At 58.1% G+C, this 16,193-nt stretch overlaps 1 protein-coding gene across 9 annotated transcripts; it reads right to left on the bottom strand.

The window, feature by feature from the left end:
- Positions 1–394: 394 nt before the first annotated feature.
- CROCC (ciliary rootlet coiled-coil, rootletin) lies at positions 395–16,117 on the bottom strand. 9 transcript variants are annotated; one of them, XM_085242662.1, is made up of 33 exons: positions 15,968–16,117; positions 15,216–15,367; positions 14,370–14,555; positions 14,211–14,294; positions 14,065–14,135; positions 13,825–13,990; positions 12,899–13,005; positions 12,613–12,819; positions 12,220–12,316; positions 12,021–12,143; positions 11,802–11,936; positions 10,324–10,502; positions 10,071–10,232; positions 9,826–9,970; positions 8,664–9,029; positions 8,154–8,347; positions 7,952–8,079; positions 7,609–7,721; positions 7,087–7,209; positions 6,891–7,025; positions 6,592–6,723; positions 6,278–6,516; positions 5,774–5,933; positions 5,527–5,694; positions 4,838–5,174; positions 4,331–4,458; positions 4,150–4,258; positions 3,644–3,795; positions 3,054–3,194; positions 2,853–2,981; positions 1,989–2,180; positions 1,032–1,196; positions 395–906 (listed from the first exon to the last, which is right to left on the bottom strand). In XM_085242662.1, the coding sequence occupies exons 2-32, from the start codon at positions 15,348–15,350 to the stop codon at positions 1,032–1,034; spliced, it is 4,908 nt and encodes a 1,635-aa protein (XP_085098788.1). In that variant the 5' UTR covers positions 15,351–15,367; positions 15,968–16,117; the 3' UTR covers positions 395–906. The 9 variants fall into 9 exon arrangements, 8 of the variants coding, with proteins under 8 accessions (XP_085098788.1, XP_019477905.2, XP_085098787.1 ...); XM_019622360.3 differs by having other exon boundaries at positions 1,065–1,196; XM_085242661.1 differs by having other exon boundaries at positions 1,065–1,196; positions 12,021–12,116.
- Between the last annotated feature and the right edge of the window lie 76 nt (positions 16,118–16,193).

The following is a 16,193-nucleotide window of genomic DNA, read 5'->3' as shown; positions in this document are numbered from 1 at the left end:
GATTTGGACAGTTGAGTGTTCTGCTTGAAATAACACAGCATCATTTGGGGCAGTTCTGGTTTTTCCTATGAGAAATGGTGCAGCTATGGGGTTTGGAGTGGTTGTCCCCAGTTTCCACATGGGGAATAGCATGCATTCAGTCTATGCAGTGTCCTGATGTTGAATTGAGGGCAGTTTTGGGGTTCTCTGATTGGAAAGGAGGGGATTGGTTTACTACATTCAATTTAGCTTGTAGTTTTCTTGGGATATAGTCATCTTCTATAGCGTGTGTAATAATAACAGCATATAGGTCACATAATAATGATGCTAATAAATGTCATGGGGCCTGATGGGCGCCAATTTGAGCAGCTGGTTCCCAAACCCTCCACCCTCAACCCCAATAAGTGTCACTAGGTTGGCTTTCCATACATTTAATGGAGGATTAGAAGGGATATACAAGGGTTGGGGCCACGTTGGGTTGGCCCATAGCACCGATATCAAACCAGTCTCCAAAAAGAGCAGTAGAAAAGAGAGGACCCTCCCTGTGCCACGTGGGATCCAGGCGTAGGGATGCTTACCCTGGTCAGCACCAGTCTGGGGAGCCCCACTGCTCCCATCACATCCATGTGGGCTAAAAAACGTCCTATTTCCAAATATTGGTTATAGAAAAGCTGTAGAAAAAGGAGGGGGGAAAAAAAATCAAGCTGTATCAAAAATAGACAGTGGTGGCTCAGGGGGTAAAGTGCTGCTCTTGATCAAGAAAAAAGAGTGGGATTTGCGAACGCTGAGCAGATTTTTGGTGAGCTGCACGTGCTGCTCTCAGCCCTAAATGCTGCGGGGGTGACGGCGAGACTCCTGTGCCCCCCACTGCTGTGCTGGTGGCTTCTGTGCAGCCCCAGAGCTCTGCTCCAGCGCTGAGACCTGTGCCTGGGGTGGGGGGGAGAACAGAGGGGTCACCCCAAAGAGAAACCCAGTGGCATCCCCATGCGTGCAGCAGCATCTCCACGCAATGGGATGAGCCCCAGAACAGCCCAGCTCCACCACCATGCAACCTAAGGTGCAGGCAGCACCCCGGGGCCACCCGCCTGCAGCACTTGAATGCGTCGCTGTGCCTCTGCCAGCTGCTGCTCTGATGTGCCCAGAGAGCGGTCCAGGCGGCCCTTCTGCAGAGCCAACCTCAGCGAGGCTTCGTGTGTCTTCAGCTTCTCCCTCTCCACCTGCGTAAGGATGCAAACCGTTGCTCTGTTGCACGCCTTGCTCTAGTGCATAACATCAATGCATGCGTGCATGCTGTGTGTAGCTGCACGCTTTGCTCCTGTGCACAGCACACACATATTTGCATGCACGTGTGCACAGCTGCATGCCTTGCCCCAGTGCACATATATGTGTATATGCACGCACATGTGTTGCTGCATGCATTGCTCCAGTGCACAAAATATATGTATGCACGCCCACTTGCATTGTTGCATGCCTTGCTCCAGTGCACAAAATATACATATGCATGCACGCGCATGTGCTGTGCATTGTTGCACACCTTGCTCTGGTGCACAAAGTATATGCACGCATGCACACATGCACTGTTGCATGTCTTGCTCCAGTGCACAGAATATATGCATGCATGCACACGTGCACTGTTGCATGCCTTGCTCTGCTACACAAAATACACAGATGCATGCCTGTGCTGTGCATCACTGCACAGCTTGCTGCAATGCACTCTATATACACACATGCATCTGTATGTTTTGTTGCACTTGCTCCTTGCTCTGTTGCAGTAGATATATATACACATGTATTCACGTGTGCATGCTATGCTTTGTTGTACACCTTGCTCCTCTGTGCACAACGCACACATATAAATACAGCTCTGCACACACTGTGCAGAGCAGAGAGATCAGAGCATCATTGATATCATGCGTGCTTCACGCTTGGAAAAACAACATTGCAGTTTTATGGCTCCAGCACTGAGGCTGCACCACCCAAGGGTGCAGGGCAGGGCGGTGGGTGCTCACCTTCTCCAGGGTTCTTTTCAGGGCACAGTTGTCCTTTTCAAGGCGCAGGGCGCAGCGCTCAGCTTCACGCCGTTCAGCCTCCAGCTGGGTCACAGCACGCTGCAGGCTGCCCACGCGCTCCTGCAGCCCCCGCTGCTCTGCCCTCAGCCCCCCCAGCACCGCCGCCTCCTCCTCGTCCTGCTGCTGCTGTGTCTGCAATGGGAGCAAGGCTGTAGGGTGCTGCGTGGAGTTATAGGGTGTGCACAGGGTGATAGGGTATGATGCGGGGCTATGGGTTGCTGCACAGGGTGACAGGGTGATGCACAGGGTGATAGGGTGATGCACGGGGCAATAAGGTGCTGTGTAGGCAATGGGGTGATGCATGGGGTAATGGTGCTGCAAGGGGTGGTAGGGTGCTGCACAGGATAAGAGGGTGATGCGCGGGGCAACAGGGTGATGCACACGGTAACTGGGTGCTAGAAGGGGTGTAGGGTACTGCACAGGGTAATAGGGTGATGCACAGGGCATCAGGGTGATGCACAGGGTAATTGGGTGCTGGAAGGGGTGTAGGGTACTACAAGGTTAATAGGGTGATGCATGGGGCAGTAGGGTAATTGGGTGCTGCATGGAGTATAGGGTAACTAGGTGCTGGACAGGGTGGTAGGGTGCTGCAGAGGGTAATAGGGTGATGCACGGGGCAATAGGGTGATGCACAGGGTAACAGGGTGCTGCAAGGAGTGGTAGGGTGCTGCACAGAGTAATAGGGAAGTGCATGGAGCTACAGAGCAATGCATGGAGTAACAGGGTGCTGCATAGCAGAGTAAAAAGAGCTGCATGGGAGGGCTGCGTGGGTCCCAGTTAGGACAGTTGCCGTTGCTCTCCCACCTCCTGCAGCCGCCGGACCTGCGCCTCCAGCTCCTCTCTGCGCAGCTCCAGCACTGCACGCTCCTCCTGCAGCGCCCGCAGCTGCTCCCGCAGCACCCCGCGCTCCTCCCGTGCAGCATCCAGCATCTCCTGCATGGGGGACGTGCACGGTGACACAAGGCCAGATAGGTCCCCACTGCACCCCGAGGTGCTCCTGCACACCTGCAGTGCCCGGCGGTCGAGCTCGCCCGCAGCCAAGGCAGTCTGCAGCTTCTGCAACCGCTGCTGCAGGGCTGTGCTGGTGTTGGCCCCCGGTGTGCCCTGTGCATGGTCCTTGGCTGCCAGCAGTGCACTCAGCTTCTCCTGGAAGAGACAGAGCAGTGCATGCAAGCTGCTTTCAGGCATAAAACCAGCATGAATGCAAGGTTTCAGGCTGCGTGCACATGCAAGCAGCACTCATGCAGTTTGTGTGCCAGCCTGCAAGCAGCTTACATCCAGTTTGCGCGCATTTTGTATGCGAGACTCCAGGCAGCTTGTAGGCAGCTTGCCAGAAGCTTACACTTGGTTTTCATGCAAGCTTGCAAGCAGCTTGCATGGAAGCTTGTACGTGTAAGCTTGTGAGAAGCATACATGCAGTTTTTACACATCTTGCATTGAACCTTCCTTGCACCTCACATGCAGTTTAATGCGACGTGCATGCAATTTGTGCACATCTTGCATGGATTTGCATGCAGCTCGCATGCAGCCTGTGTGCAAGGCAGCAGAAAGGCTGCTCAGGGAGGGAGAGGAGGGTTTTTCCCCCCGGTGCCCACCTGGGCAGCCCGGCGCTCGCCCTCAGCAGCGTGCAAGCTGCGTTCCAGCGCTGACACCTTCTCGAGCAGCAGCCGGCGCTCGCCCTCACCCTGCTGCAGCATCTCCTCCTGCAGCAGCAGTGCTGCCTGCTTGCCTTCAGAGCCCTGCCACCCTGCCACAGCCAGAGCGGGGCTTGCAAACCTCTGTGCTTTTGAGGCATGCACTGGGGTTTATGGGGCATGCACAAGGAGGGGGCTGACTGCTCGTACTGGGGTTGTACCAGTTACTGGGGTGTAGAGGTTTATTTGCTCCTATGGGGTTTCTTTTATCTTTCTATTATGATCTGGGGGAAACGTGCAGCACTTGAGTGCAGCGCCATCACCCCACCCCACAATCTGTCACCCTCACAGCCCCACAACGTGCCCACATCCTGAGCAGCTACACACTACAGGGAGGCAGTGATGCTCCTGTGCAGCACCCAACCCCACACCACTAAGGGAAACCCACCCCAAAACTGCCCCATCACCTTCCTTGCTCTCAGCCAATCTCTTGTGCAGCTGCAGTGCTCTGTCCCGCTGTGCTTCTGCCTCGGCCAGCTGTTTGCTCAGGCTGCACACCCGCACCTGCAGCTCTTCCTGGGGGAGAAAATGGGGTGAGAAAGGCATATTTTGGGGATGCACACCTTGGAGAGGGGGTGAGGGGCGTACCTTATCCCGCTGGGCGTCCTGCAGCTGGCGCAGGAAATTCTGCAGGGCTGCACGAACTGCCTCGGGGTCAGCTGCTGCATCAGGGTCTGGGGGTGAGCAGGGGGTGCGTGTCCCCTTCCTGGGTCCAGCTGGAAGAGAGAGGACAGGGCGGGATGGCAGGAGACAAGGTGGGACAAGGACAGGGTAGGGTGAGAGGGGTGAGGTGGAACGGGGAGGGACTGGAGGGGATAGAGTGGGATGAGAGGGATGGGGTGGCATGGGGAGGGTCAGGAGGGAATAGAGTGGCATGGGAAGGATAGTGGGATGAGAGGGACAGGGTGACATGGGAGAGAGTGGCACAGGAGGGAAGGGATGATGCATGATGGACACAGCCACAGGAGGGGACAGAATAGGACAAGAGGGAACAGAGTGGATTGGGAAGGGGCAGGGTGGCACGGGAAGAATGCACAGCTAGATGGAGCACCCAACACCCACCCCAGTGCCCCCCACACCCCGTGCCATCCTCACCCTTGCCTGGAGAGCCTCCATGTGCCCGTCCAACACCGACGGTGCAGCGCAGGGCTGAGCTCAGCCCACTCAGCCGCATCTCAGCATCGCGTCGTCGCTCCTCACCCCGTGCCAGCTCAGCCTCCAGCCCTTGTGCCCGACCCTCGGCTGCGCTCAGCTTCAAGCTCAGCTCTGCTGCCTCACTGCGTGCTGCCTCTGCCTTCAGCCGCAGGTTGCGGGCATCAGCCAGCAGCTTCTTCTCGTGGCCTCGAGCATCCTCCAGGCTGCGGGACAGTGCCCGCTCCCGTTGCTGGAAATCTGCCTCCTTCTCTGCCAGCCTGCGCTGCAGCTGCTGGAGCTGGGGAGCAAAGGAATGTGGGGATGCAGGGATGGGATGGAGAGACGTGGGAGATGCTTAGAGATGTAGATGATGGAGCAAAAGGGTGATGGAGAGAAGGATGGAGCGATTTGGTTTGGAGAACGTCCAAATGGTGTGAAGGATGGAGTATAAGGACGATCCCCAGTGATGCAGGGAACAGAGCAGTGGGGCGATGGGGACGTGGAAGACTGAATGTGGGGTGATGGGGACAGGCGTGGCATCAAGGGACTGAGCAGCAGGTGCACCCAGCGACACAGGGCAATCACTGTGGGGCCACCAAGGGACATGGGGTACTGAGCAGGGGTGACAAGGAGGGCTCCAGCAGCCTTACCTCCTTCCTGGTGGCCTCCACGCCAGCCTCACTCTCCACCACCTTCTGCCTGAGGCCGAAGGCTTCACGATGCCTCTCCTCCTCGTGCTGTTCCTCCCGTGCCACACGTGCCCGCAGCTCCTCCACCTCCTTGCTCTTCTTGCTGTTCTCACTATCCAGAGCCTTCACCTGTCCCAGTGAGGCAACGAGGGGAGGCTGTGATTTAAGCTGCATGTGAGGGGATCCCCCTGTTGTCCCCCTCCCGCACCTGGCGGCGCAACTCCTGCAGCTCACGACGGGCATCCAGGCGGGCACGTTCCAGCCCACGGAGGGTGGCACGCAGCTCTGCTGCCTCCCTGCCTGCTGCTGCCTGCCCGTCCTCTGCCAGCGCCAGCCGCTGCTCCTGCTGCTCAGCTGCACGCTGCAGGCTGTGGGGATATCGGGGTGGTGAGGTCTGTGCAGGGTACTCCAACCTTGGCACAGTAGTGTGCCAGGTATCTCCAAAATTGCATCCTTCCTGTGCATCCTCCAGCCCTGAGCATCCCCTTCCAAAGAACTTCACCACCCCACACAGCTCCCATTTTAAGCATCTCCTTGACACCAAGCATCACCCTTCATCCAAGGTGTCCCCCAACCTCAGAACCCTACTCTGGAGCCCGAGCATCCTTCCCTTCTCCAAACACCACCCCAAACCCAAAACATCACCCCTGGACCCCAAGCACAACCCCTGCCCCAAACACCCCCTGACCCCAAGCATCACCCTGACCCACACCTGATGCGCTGCCCCTCGCTGTGCCGCAGTGCCGCCCGCAGCTGTTCGTTGGAGCGCCGCAGCGCTTCCTGCTCCCTGGCAGCATCACCCAGCGCCCTGCGTGCCTCCATTCCCATCCTGCGCTGCTCCTCGCACCCCTCACGCCCCTCCTGTGCTTCTCTCTGTGCCCGCAGCAGCGCCTGCTGCCTCGCTGCCCGTGCCTCCGCCTCCAGTGCCAGCTGCGCCCGCATCTCTTCCACCTGCACCAGGGGATGCTGTGGGATTATGGAGCAACCAGGGTGCAGCAGGGATGGGAAGGGATACGGGGGGCTCACATCACGCAGGGCGCTGTCACGCTGCTGGGATGCTGCCACTGCCTGCTCACGGAGAGCCGTGGCCTCGCGTGCGTGGGCCTCTGCTGCTGCCTCCAACTGTGCCTGCAGCGAGCGCAGCTCCGCCGAGCGGTGCTGGAGGAGCTGGGGTGAGCGCTGCTGTGCAGGGCTGGGGGCTCAAGGGGTGGTAACGGTGTAAGGGATTTGCAATGGGGATGGAGGGTATGCAATGGGAATAGGGCATCCAGGGAGGATGCCCAAGCACCGGGTTTGCAATTGGGGTGCCTGTGCTGTGCACCCACCTGCTGCTGCTGCTGCCAGCTCGCATTCTCGTGTCGCTGCCGCTCGAGCTCGGCTGTAGCCTGGGCCAGGCTCTGCTGCAGCCCTGCCAGAGTTCCTGCTAGAGCTGCCTTCTCCTCCTCCTTCAGTGCCAGCGCCTGCACAGGGATGCGCTCAGCGGGGGCAGCAGGCACACAGCAGGGACCCCCCAGCACCCACCTGCTGCTTCTCGCTCTCGGCACGCAGCACCCCTTCATCCCGCTGTCGCCGTGCTGCTGCCACCTCTGCTGCCAGCTCCTGCTGCTCCCGTGCCAGCCGGCCCCGCTCCATGTCCAGCTCCTCCTGCAGTGCCCCAAAACAGCCCCGACACCGTTCAGCACTGTCCCAAAATCGGTGCCACTCCAAATAATGTCAGCATCACCTTCAAATCAGCATCACCATCCCGTGGTGCAACGCAGTGTTGGCCCCCCCCCACAAGAAATGGCGTTGCTCCAATACTGGCATCACCCCAAAATCTGACAACAAATTGAGGGCAACTCAGAATAGTCACCCCAAAATCAGAGTTACTCCCCCAAACCAGCGTCGCTCCTCATAATCAGCATCAAGACTCCCAACCAGCATGGCTTCCCAGAACAGCATCACTACGCAGAATAGAAGCTCCTACCCAAATGCATCACCATCCTCCTAAAACCAGCATTGCCTCCCCAAATCAGCCTTACCCCACAACCCCCTGGTGCCCACCTTCTCGCTCTGCAGCTGCTTGAGCTCTCCCTCGTGTTCCTCCTGGGTCCTGCGCAGGGCCACCACCTCCTTCTGTGCCACTGCCAGCTGCTGCCGTGCTGCACCCAGCTCCTCTGCCAGCCCCACAGTGGGTGGGGAGTGATGGGAATGGGGGGGTCACAATACCCAGAATTGAGAGAGAAGTGATGTGACCAAAGGTGACAACCCCAAAACTGAGCAAGGTAAGTGGTGAGGCCAAGGATACCAGCCTCAGAACGTAAGTGGCTAAAGTGGCGTGGCCAAGGATGTGATGTGGCCACCCCCCGCCGAGCAGATACGTGATGTGACCCCACTGCCTGCTCACCCAGCAACCCATCCCTGGCCACCCGTAGGCTCCGTCCCTCGGCCTCCAGCTGCTGCCTGCTCGTTCTCAGCTGCCCAAGCTGCTCCCGTGCCTCGAAGAGGTTCGTCTCCAGCACAGCCTTCTCAGCCCTGCAGGGACACCGTGGCAGCACACTGCCTAACATCAACAGGATGGGACATCACACAGATCCGGCGACACCAACCTGAGCCCATCGGCCTCCTGGGCACGGTCACGAGCATCGCGCTGGGCAGCGTGCAGCTGGACCCCCAGGCTGGCCCCATCCTTGGCCAGCCCCTCTCGCTCCTGCATGGTGCGCTCCAGCTCTGCGCTCAGCCGCTGCTGCTCACCCCGTGCTTGCACCAGTGCCTCCCCTGCTGCATGCTGCTCCTGCTGAGCCTGCACCAGCACCAGGTGATGCGTGTACCACTGGGACGGTCTGGTAGCCCTGCGTCCTCTCCCAGTTCCCTCATGCATCTTTCCCAGTCGTCCCAACTGCCTCACGTGTATCCCAATTACATTCTCCCCATCATTTCCAAATGCTTTCCACATCCTCTTCATTATTCCCAACCACCCCATGCACCCACCAAACTGCCCCAGCACCCTCACCCATGCATCCTTCCAATCGCCCTGTGCATCTTCCCACTCACTCCATGCATCCCCCCATTTGCCCCTGTATCCTCCCCACCTTTCCCAGCTGCCCCTAGCCCCACACCTGCCCCAGCTGCTCCCGCATTCTCTGCAGCTCCCCACGCAGCTCCCGCAGCTCAGCCCGCAGCCCCTCACAGCTCCTCTCTGCCGCTTTCCGTGCCCGCTCCAGCTCCATCCTCTCAGCCTCTCCATCCCTGCAGCTGCGTCCCAGCCGCCCCAGCTCAGCCTTCAGTCCTTCCAACTCCCTCCTGGCCTCGCTGTCAGCTTCGTGCTGCTCCTCCAGCCCCACCAGCGTCCGGCTCAGCTCCCGTTTGTCCCGTGCCAGGCTGGCAGCCAGCTCACTGCTCCGTGCTGCAGCATCCCGCAGCCTGGCCTCTTGTGTGCGGGCGTCCCGCAGCGCTGCCTCCAGCTCTGCACTGCTGCCCTGTGCCTGGTGAGTGCCCAGAGTGATGGATGTGGGGCTTGGGATGTGCATGGGGGGCTTGGGAATGTCCATGGAGTTTGAGGATGGACAACAGGGCTTGGGGATGAGCATGGGGTTTGAGGTTGGACAGTGGGACTTGGGGATGTCCATGGGTCTTGAGGATGGACAACAGTTCCTGGGGATGAGCATGAAGTTTGAGGATGGACAACAGGTCTTAGGGATGTCCACTGGGTTTGATGATGGACAACAGGGCCTGAGGATGTGCATGCAGTTTGAGGATGCACAGTGGTGCTTGGGGATGTCCAAGGGGGGGGTTAAGGGATGTGGATGGCCCCAAGAAGGATGCACATGGGATTTGGGGACCTGGATGTCCCCAGGGAGGATGCACATGGGGTTTGGAGGTGCACACATCCCAGGGATGAGGAACAATGGATCTGGGGCACGGAGATGCAGATGTCCCCAGGGAGAAGAAAGGGTTTGGTGAATGTGTCTGGAATTTGGGGATGGGTATGGGATTTGGGGATGTGCTTGGCTCTGGGGAAAATGCACCTTGGTTTTGGGGGCCTGAATGCCCCTAGGAAGCACACTCATTGGGTTTAGGGATGCACACAAGGTTTGAGGATGTAATTGACCCCAGGAAGAATGCACAACAGCTTTGGGGACACACGGGGGAGGGGGTTGGAGACACAGATGTCTCCAAAGAGGACGCAGGGAGTTAAGAGATGCAGACATCCCCAGACAAGAGAATTACAAGGGTTTGGATGTGGGGGTGATTTGAGAACACCGGGGCTTTGTCACTCACCTGTGCCAACGCCTCTCCCAGCGCTGCCTGCTCGCCTCGTGCCACCTCTGCCTCCAGCTGTGCCCGGCTCAGCGCCTCCCGTGCCCGCAGCAGCTCCTGCTGCCCTGCTGCCCGCTGTCCTTCCAGCTGCTCCAGCTGCTGTGTGCTGCAGCACCCACGGTGGGAGCACACATTGGAGGGTTGCAGCACCCACTTTAGGGCTGGCATTGCAACACTTTTACTCTGCAGCGCCTGGAGGTCCCCACCTGTGCTCCAGCTGCTGTCTTGCAGCCTCTGCTGCTCGGTTGGCCTCATCCCGTTGCTCCTCCAGCTCCTGGATCCGGAGCTGCAGCTCAGCCTCGCTGCGTTGCAGAGCTCCTGCCCGCGCCTGCTCTGCCACCAGCGCCTGCTCCACGCGGCCCTGCTCACTGCAGACAGACAGACACACGTGGGGATGGACAAATGCATGGAGATGGTTGCATGTGACACACGGATGGATGGACATATGGACAGCAGTACCTGCGCAGGAGCTCAGTGTCAGCACGCAGGCGTGCAGCCTCACGCACGGCCTCATCCTGTGCCTGCCGGCAGCCCCCAGCCTCAGTGCTGAGTTGCTCCAGCCGCTGCTCCAGGGCAGCCCGCCGGCTCTCGCTGTCCCCCAGCTCCCTCCGCAGGTTCCCTGACACCTCCTGGGCTTCCTGAGGGCAGGGGGACAGTGGTCGTCCTTCATCATCCTCTGCCCATCCATCCTATACTCATCTTCCATCTGTCTTTCCTCCACCATCCATCCTCCCAGCTTTTATCTTCCTTCATCCATGATCCATGCATTCACTCATTACTATCCCTCCTCCTCCATCCATCTTCCCCTCCATCCATTCCCACATCCATTTATCCCTTATTCCCCTTCATGCACACTCCATCCATCCATCTTCCCTCCAGCTCTTCCCCTATCATTGTCTCCCTTCTTCCATCCTCCCACCTATCCTCCATCCTCCCATCCATCTATCCTCCATCCTTCTATCCTTCCATCCTCTTCCAACCACCTTCACATCTGTCCTCCCATCCATCTGTCCCCATTTCCATCTGCCCTCTATTCCCCTCCATCCACCTTCCAAGTATCCAGCCATCCACACATCCATCAGCCTTCCTTTCTCCTCCATGCATCCACCAACCCTCCGTCCTCCATTTAACAGTTGGACTAGATGATCTTAGTGGTCTTTCCCAAACTTAATGATTCGCTTCTATGATTCATCCTCCCATCAATCCATCCCCTATCTCCCGTCTGTTCCCACACCCATCTATGCATCTCCACATTCTTTTGCCCTCCATTCTACTCTATCCATCCTCTATGCTTGCACCCATCTGTCCACACATCCATCCATCCACCCATTGATCCCCACATTGATCTGTCCCCACATCCATTTACCCATTCATCCATCCACTCCAACGTCTGTCTGTCCATCTATCCTCCATCCGTCCATCCATCCATCCCCATGTCTGTCCATCCACCCATTCACCCATTCATCCCCATGTCCACCCACCCATGCATCTATCCATCCCCAAGTTCATCTATCCATCTCCATGTCAATCCATCTGTCCATCCATCCATCCAACCCCACATTCATCCATCCTCATGTCCATCCATCCATCCCCATGTCTGTCCATCCACCCATTCACCTGTCCATCCCCACGTCCAACCACCCATGCATCTGTCCATCCCCAAATTCATCTATCCATCTCCATGTCAATCCATCAGTCCGTCCGTCCATCCATCCATCCATCCATCCAACCAATCCCACATCCATCCATCCATCCATCCTCATGTCCATCCATCCATTCCCATGTCTGTCCATCCATCCACCCCCACATCCATGCATCCATCCATCCATCCATCCCCATGTCCACCCGCCAATGCATCTGCCCATCCCCACATCCATCCATCCGTCTGTCCATCCATCCACGTGTCTGTCTGCCATCATTCCTCCTCCCTCACCCACCTGCAGCTGGATGTGCCGCCGGCGCAGGGCACCATGCACAGCTCCCAACGTGGCCGCAGCAGCAGCAGGCGAGAGACTGCGGCAAGGGAGCCTGGGAGGCCCTGGGGAGGACCCATGGTCATCAGCCAGCACTGCCTGCAAGGGACAGGGACAGCATCATTGCTGCAGGAGGGGAAACTGAGGCACGAAGGGGTTGGTAGTGCTGGGAGTGGGGAGCACCTGGGTGATGTCCTGCAGCGTCTGGTGCAGCAGCTCCAGCTCTGCACGCAATGCCTGCACCTCCTCTGCTGACGGCTCCTGAGCACGAGAGGCTTCCTGCAAAACACCCGGCGTGCAACGTGCCTGGTGTGCGTTGTGCATCACACGTTGCACCTGCCTTGGTGTGCAGCGTGCATCTCACACAACGACACACACTCACCATCTTCTGCAGCTGTGCTGTCAGAGCCTGCACTGCCCGCTCCTTCTCACCACCTTCCTTCCGTAGCTGCTGCAGGGCTGCTGTCAGCTCCGCCAGCCTGGATGAGATGGCGCCCAGCAGGGATGGTGCTCAGCACCACGCAGAACCACGCTGTGTTGCATGGCACTCTGCAGCACCCTGTAGCACCCTGTCACCCCTCACAGCATCCCACAAAGTATCTCACAGCACCCCATAAAACAGCGTAGCACCCTTTAGCACCCTGTACCGACCCACAGAACACCACAGCGTCCCTCAGCACCCTGTAAGCACCCCATAACAGCCTGAATATCCCACAGCTCCCCAAAGCACCCAGCAGCACCCCGTAGCACCCAATAACACCCTACAGCATCCCACCTGTCCCCCAGCATTGCCCTCTCCCGCTCAGCATCGCGGCCCCGTGCTGCCAGCTGCTCCTCCAGCTGTGCCAGCTGCTGTGCCTGCTGCTCTTGCACTGCACCCGCCCGGCCCTCGGCCAGCTGCAGGTGGGCTCCCAGCTGCACGCAGGCGGCGTGGGCAGCACGGCCGGCACGGCTCACCTCCTGCCCCAGCTCCACCAGATCTCTGCAAAGGGAATGGGGGATAGGAGAAGGGTGAGCCCTTATCTTGCCACCCCATCCCCGCTCCTCGCCGCCCCACTGACCTCTCAGTGGCGGCTCGCAGCTGGCCAAAGTGGCGTCGGAAAGCCACTGCCTGCCTCCAGAGGGTGAGCAGGCGGCCGTGCTCGTTGCTGAAGTAGGTGTTGAAGGACTGTGAGGGGATGGGGATGGATGGAGCAGATCCTGGTCACGCAGTTTTGCAGCCTGGTGGTATCACCGCAGCACCAGGTCCTGCCCCATGCACCATCCTGTGCAGCCCCAAAAGTGCCTCCGTGCAATACCTCCTTCCGCCCTGCATTCTTTTGCATGCAGCGTTGCTTCTCCCTGCATCCCCCCCTGCACCCCAAATTCTTCTGTGTGCAATGACCCCACGGTTCTGCACCCCCTCTGTCTCCCTGCTTTGCATCTCTCCATGCAACATCCTCTGAATGCCCAAATTCCTCTCCATGCAATGTCCTACACCCCTCCCCATGCAGCACCCCTATGCTTTGCATCTGTGCAGCACTCCCTGCAACCCCTAACTCCTCTCCATGCAACAACCCAATGGTCCCACATCTCTGCATCTCACAACCCTCCATCCTGCAGCATCCCTCCACTCCTCTGCTTCGAATCTCCCCATACACCACCTACTGCATCCCCTTATAATTATCCATGCAATATTCCTCACACCCTTCTCCATGCAGCACCCTCTGCATGCAACATCCCATGCATTCATCAATTCTTCTCCATCCAAAATTCCATGCATCCACAAATTCTCCATGCGACATCCCAATGGTCCTGCACTTTGCATCCCTTCACCTCGCTGCATCCTGGCACCCCTCTCCTTGGCCTCTTTGTGCAACGCCCCGTGCACCCCCAAATTTATCTCCATGCAAAATCCCAATGATCCTGCAACCCTTGCGCTTTGCATCCCTCCACCTCAGGCTCCCATGCAGCACCCCTCTGCTCTGCATCTCCCCATGGCCCTGACCTCCTCCTCCCTCCTCCACTGGGCCTCACGCTGCTCCAGCTCTCCACGTGCCCGTGCCCAGTCGGCTGTCAGCTTGCGGATGTCCTCGCTCAGTGCCGCATTGGCCACGTTTGCCTGCTCCAGCTGCTCCCGCAGCATCGAGTTCACCTGCACCAGGCTGCAGCTCCTGGGCAACACAGGGCTGGGGATGATGCTAGGAGGTCCCAACAGCCACCAGCCCCACTTGGGACCCCCTCACACCTTTGCTGCTCCTCCTCCAGCCGGATCAGTGCGTTCTCCAGCTCGTTGGGGCTCTCCTCCTCCGGCTGGCTCTGTGGGGACATCGTTCCCTTTGCATGCAGGTGATGGTGGGGGACATTTGGGGACACACTGGGGACATTACACACTGTCAGCCTCTCCTGCTCCAGTTCTGTCTCCTTCTTCAGCAGCTGCTGCTCCACCTCACCACATTTCTTCTTGTACTGCAGCACCTGGGGGAAACAACGCGATGACATCCAGTCCCTCCCCGACATCACAGCGTTCCCGTGTCCCCAGTGTGCACCCACCTTGGCTTGCAGCTTCTGCACCAGCTGTGCTTGCCTCTGCTGGCCCTCCTGGTACGCCTGCAGCTTGCGCTTGTAGGCAGCCTGCTCCTCATCCAGCAGCCTCCGCAGCTCAATGTTGTGCTGTGCCAGGCTCCGGCTCTCTGCCACCTCCTGCTCGCCCGCTTCCAGCCGCAGGGATTGCTCCAGCTGCAAGCCAGCATCATCCCTTTGAGGATGCAACCCCTCCAGAACCATTCCAGGTGCAAGCATCCCAGCTGGGATAAAATCATCCTCGCTTTGATGGTGCAAAGCTCCATAGGGTTGAAGCAACACGGGGCGCCCTGATGTTCTGCACTTGAGATGCAATAGGAAATGGCAACGGAAAACTAATAGGGAATTGGCTGCTACGTGCAGAAAATAACCCAGATCTGGGTTTGCATCAGGTTGGCCAATGGATAAAGAGTCTTTCAGCACAAGGAACAGGAGGCAGTGATTTCCCTGTGGGTACTTTTTGGTTCTTGGCTCACTTCTTTTAGCAACCAGGCGTGCACAAAGGGGCGTGAGCCCCCAGAGCCATACAGACCCCAGAGTGGTACAGCTCGAGTTTTGCATCTCCCTGAGCAACCAAAGCCCTCATTCTTCTCCCAGTGCCACCGTTGAAAAAAAAAAAAAAAAAGGGGGGGAAAAAAAGAAAGCATTGAGATGAATAAAATGGGAATGCTTTGTGCTTCCTGCAAGCCCCAGCATGCCGGGTGCTGGATCTCCATCACAGCAGCGCCCTCAGCATCTCCGAGTGATGCTGGTAAAGAAAGGTGCATTTTGAGGGTGAAAGAGATGTATTTTGGGCTGTGTGTGTGGCTGACCTACCCGCTCACTGATGGCGTTGTATTTGATGGCCAACTCATCGCGCTCAGCACGGCTCTGAGCCAGCAGGTCCTCAACACGCGACAGCTCCTGCTGCAGGATGCGGTTCTCCTCCTGGAGGGACAGCAGCGAGGCCATGGCCTTGGGAATGGAACCTACAGGAGGGGACGAGGCTCAGGGTATAGGCTCAACTTTGCCGCTTTGCTCCTCTGGCTGCAAACTCCGCATCCCTCTGTGCAACAGTTGCTTTGTGCAATTGCACAACCAGCTGCATTTCTGCAAATCGGCGCTTGCACAAACCGCAGCTTTGCCGTTACAGCTGCACAGCAGATTTTGTCTTTGCAATGGCAAACGATCTCAGCTGCTCCTGTGAGTTCCTACCTCAGTCCGGCACGCTCGTGGGTTCCCCCCCCCTTTGCTTTGCTTTCAGCAGCCCCGCGTCTCCATCCTGCTCTGCTCTTTTAGGGCTTTGCTTCCGCTCCGCAAGCGGAAAGCGGATGCATGGTTGGGATTAGCCTGAAATCCTCATTTTCCCCTCCCAGGCTGGGAGCCCTCCTCTTCCTGGCTGTATCTGCGTGCCTCAGGGGTCCTAATGCCTCCCCCAAACTCTGCTTTGCTGCAAAACCAGAGCTTCGCAATTCAAACCAAGCAACAAAGCTATTTGAGCAAAAAAAAAAATAGAGATTCTTCTGTTACTGCAAGAAATCAGCAGCGCCAAGCAGCCCTGCACCCAAAAGCAGTGGAAATGCACTCACTTTGCTCCAATGTTCAGCTTCCTTGAGATTCGGGGCTCTGTTATCCCGCAGGAGCCCGGGAGAGAGGAGCCCTTTCGTTAAGCCATAACGAAGCACGGCCTCGTTAAGCTCATTACAGCGCAGGAGTTGGCTCTGGCAGGAAAAAGTGTTGGGTGGAGCATGCCAGGTTGCTATGGGAGGCCTTTGGCTGGGTGCTGGGAAGGGGTGGCAGCCACTCCATAAATCG

This window comes from Meleagris gallopavo, chromosome 23, assembly GCF_905368555.1.
Source record: "Meleagris gallopavo chromosome 23, MGAL_WU_HG_1.1, whole genome shotgun sequence".
In the NCBI taxonomy this organism is placed as follows: Eukaryota; Metazoa; Chordata; class Aves; order Galliformes; family Phasianidae; genus Meleagris; species Meleagris gallopavo.
This window is presented reverse-complemented; position numbering and strand designations above follow the sequence as displayed.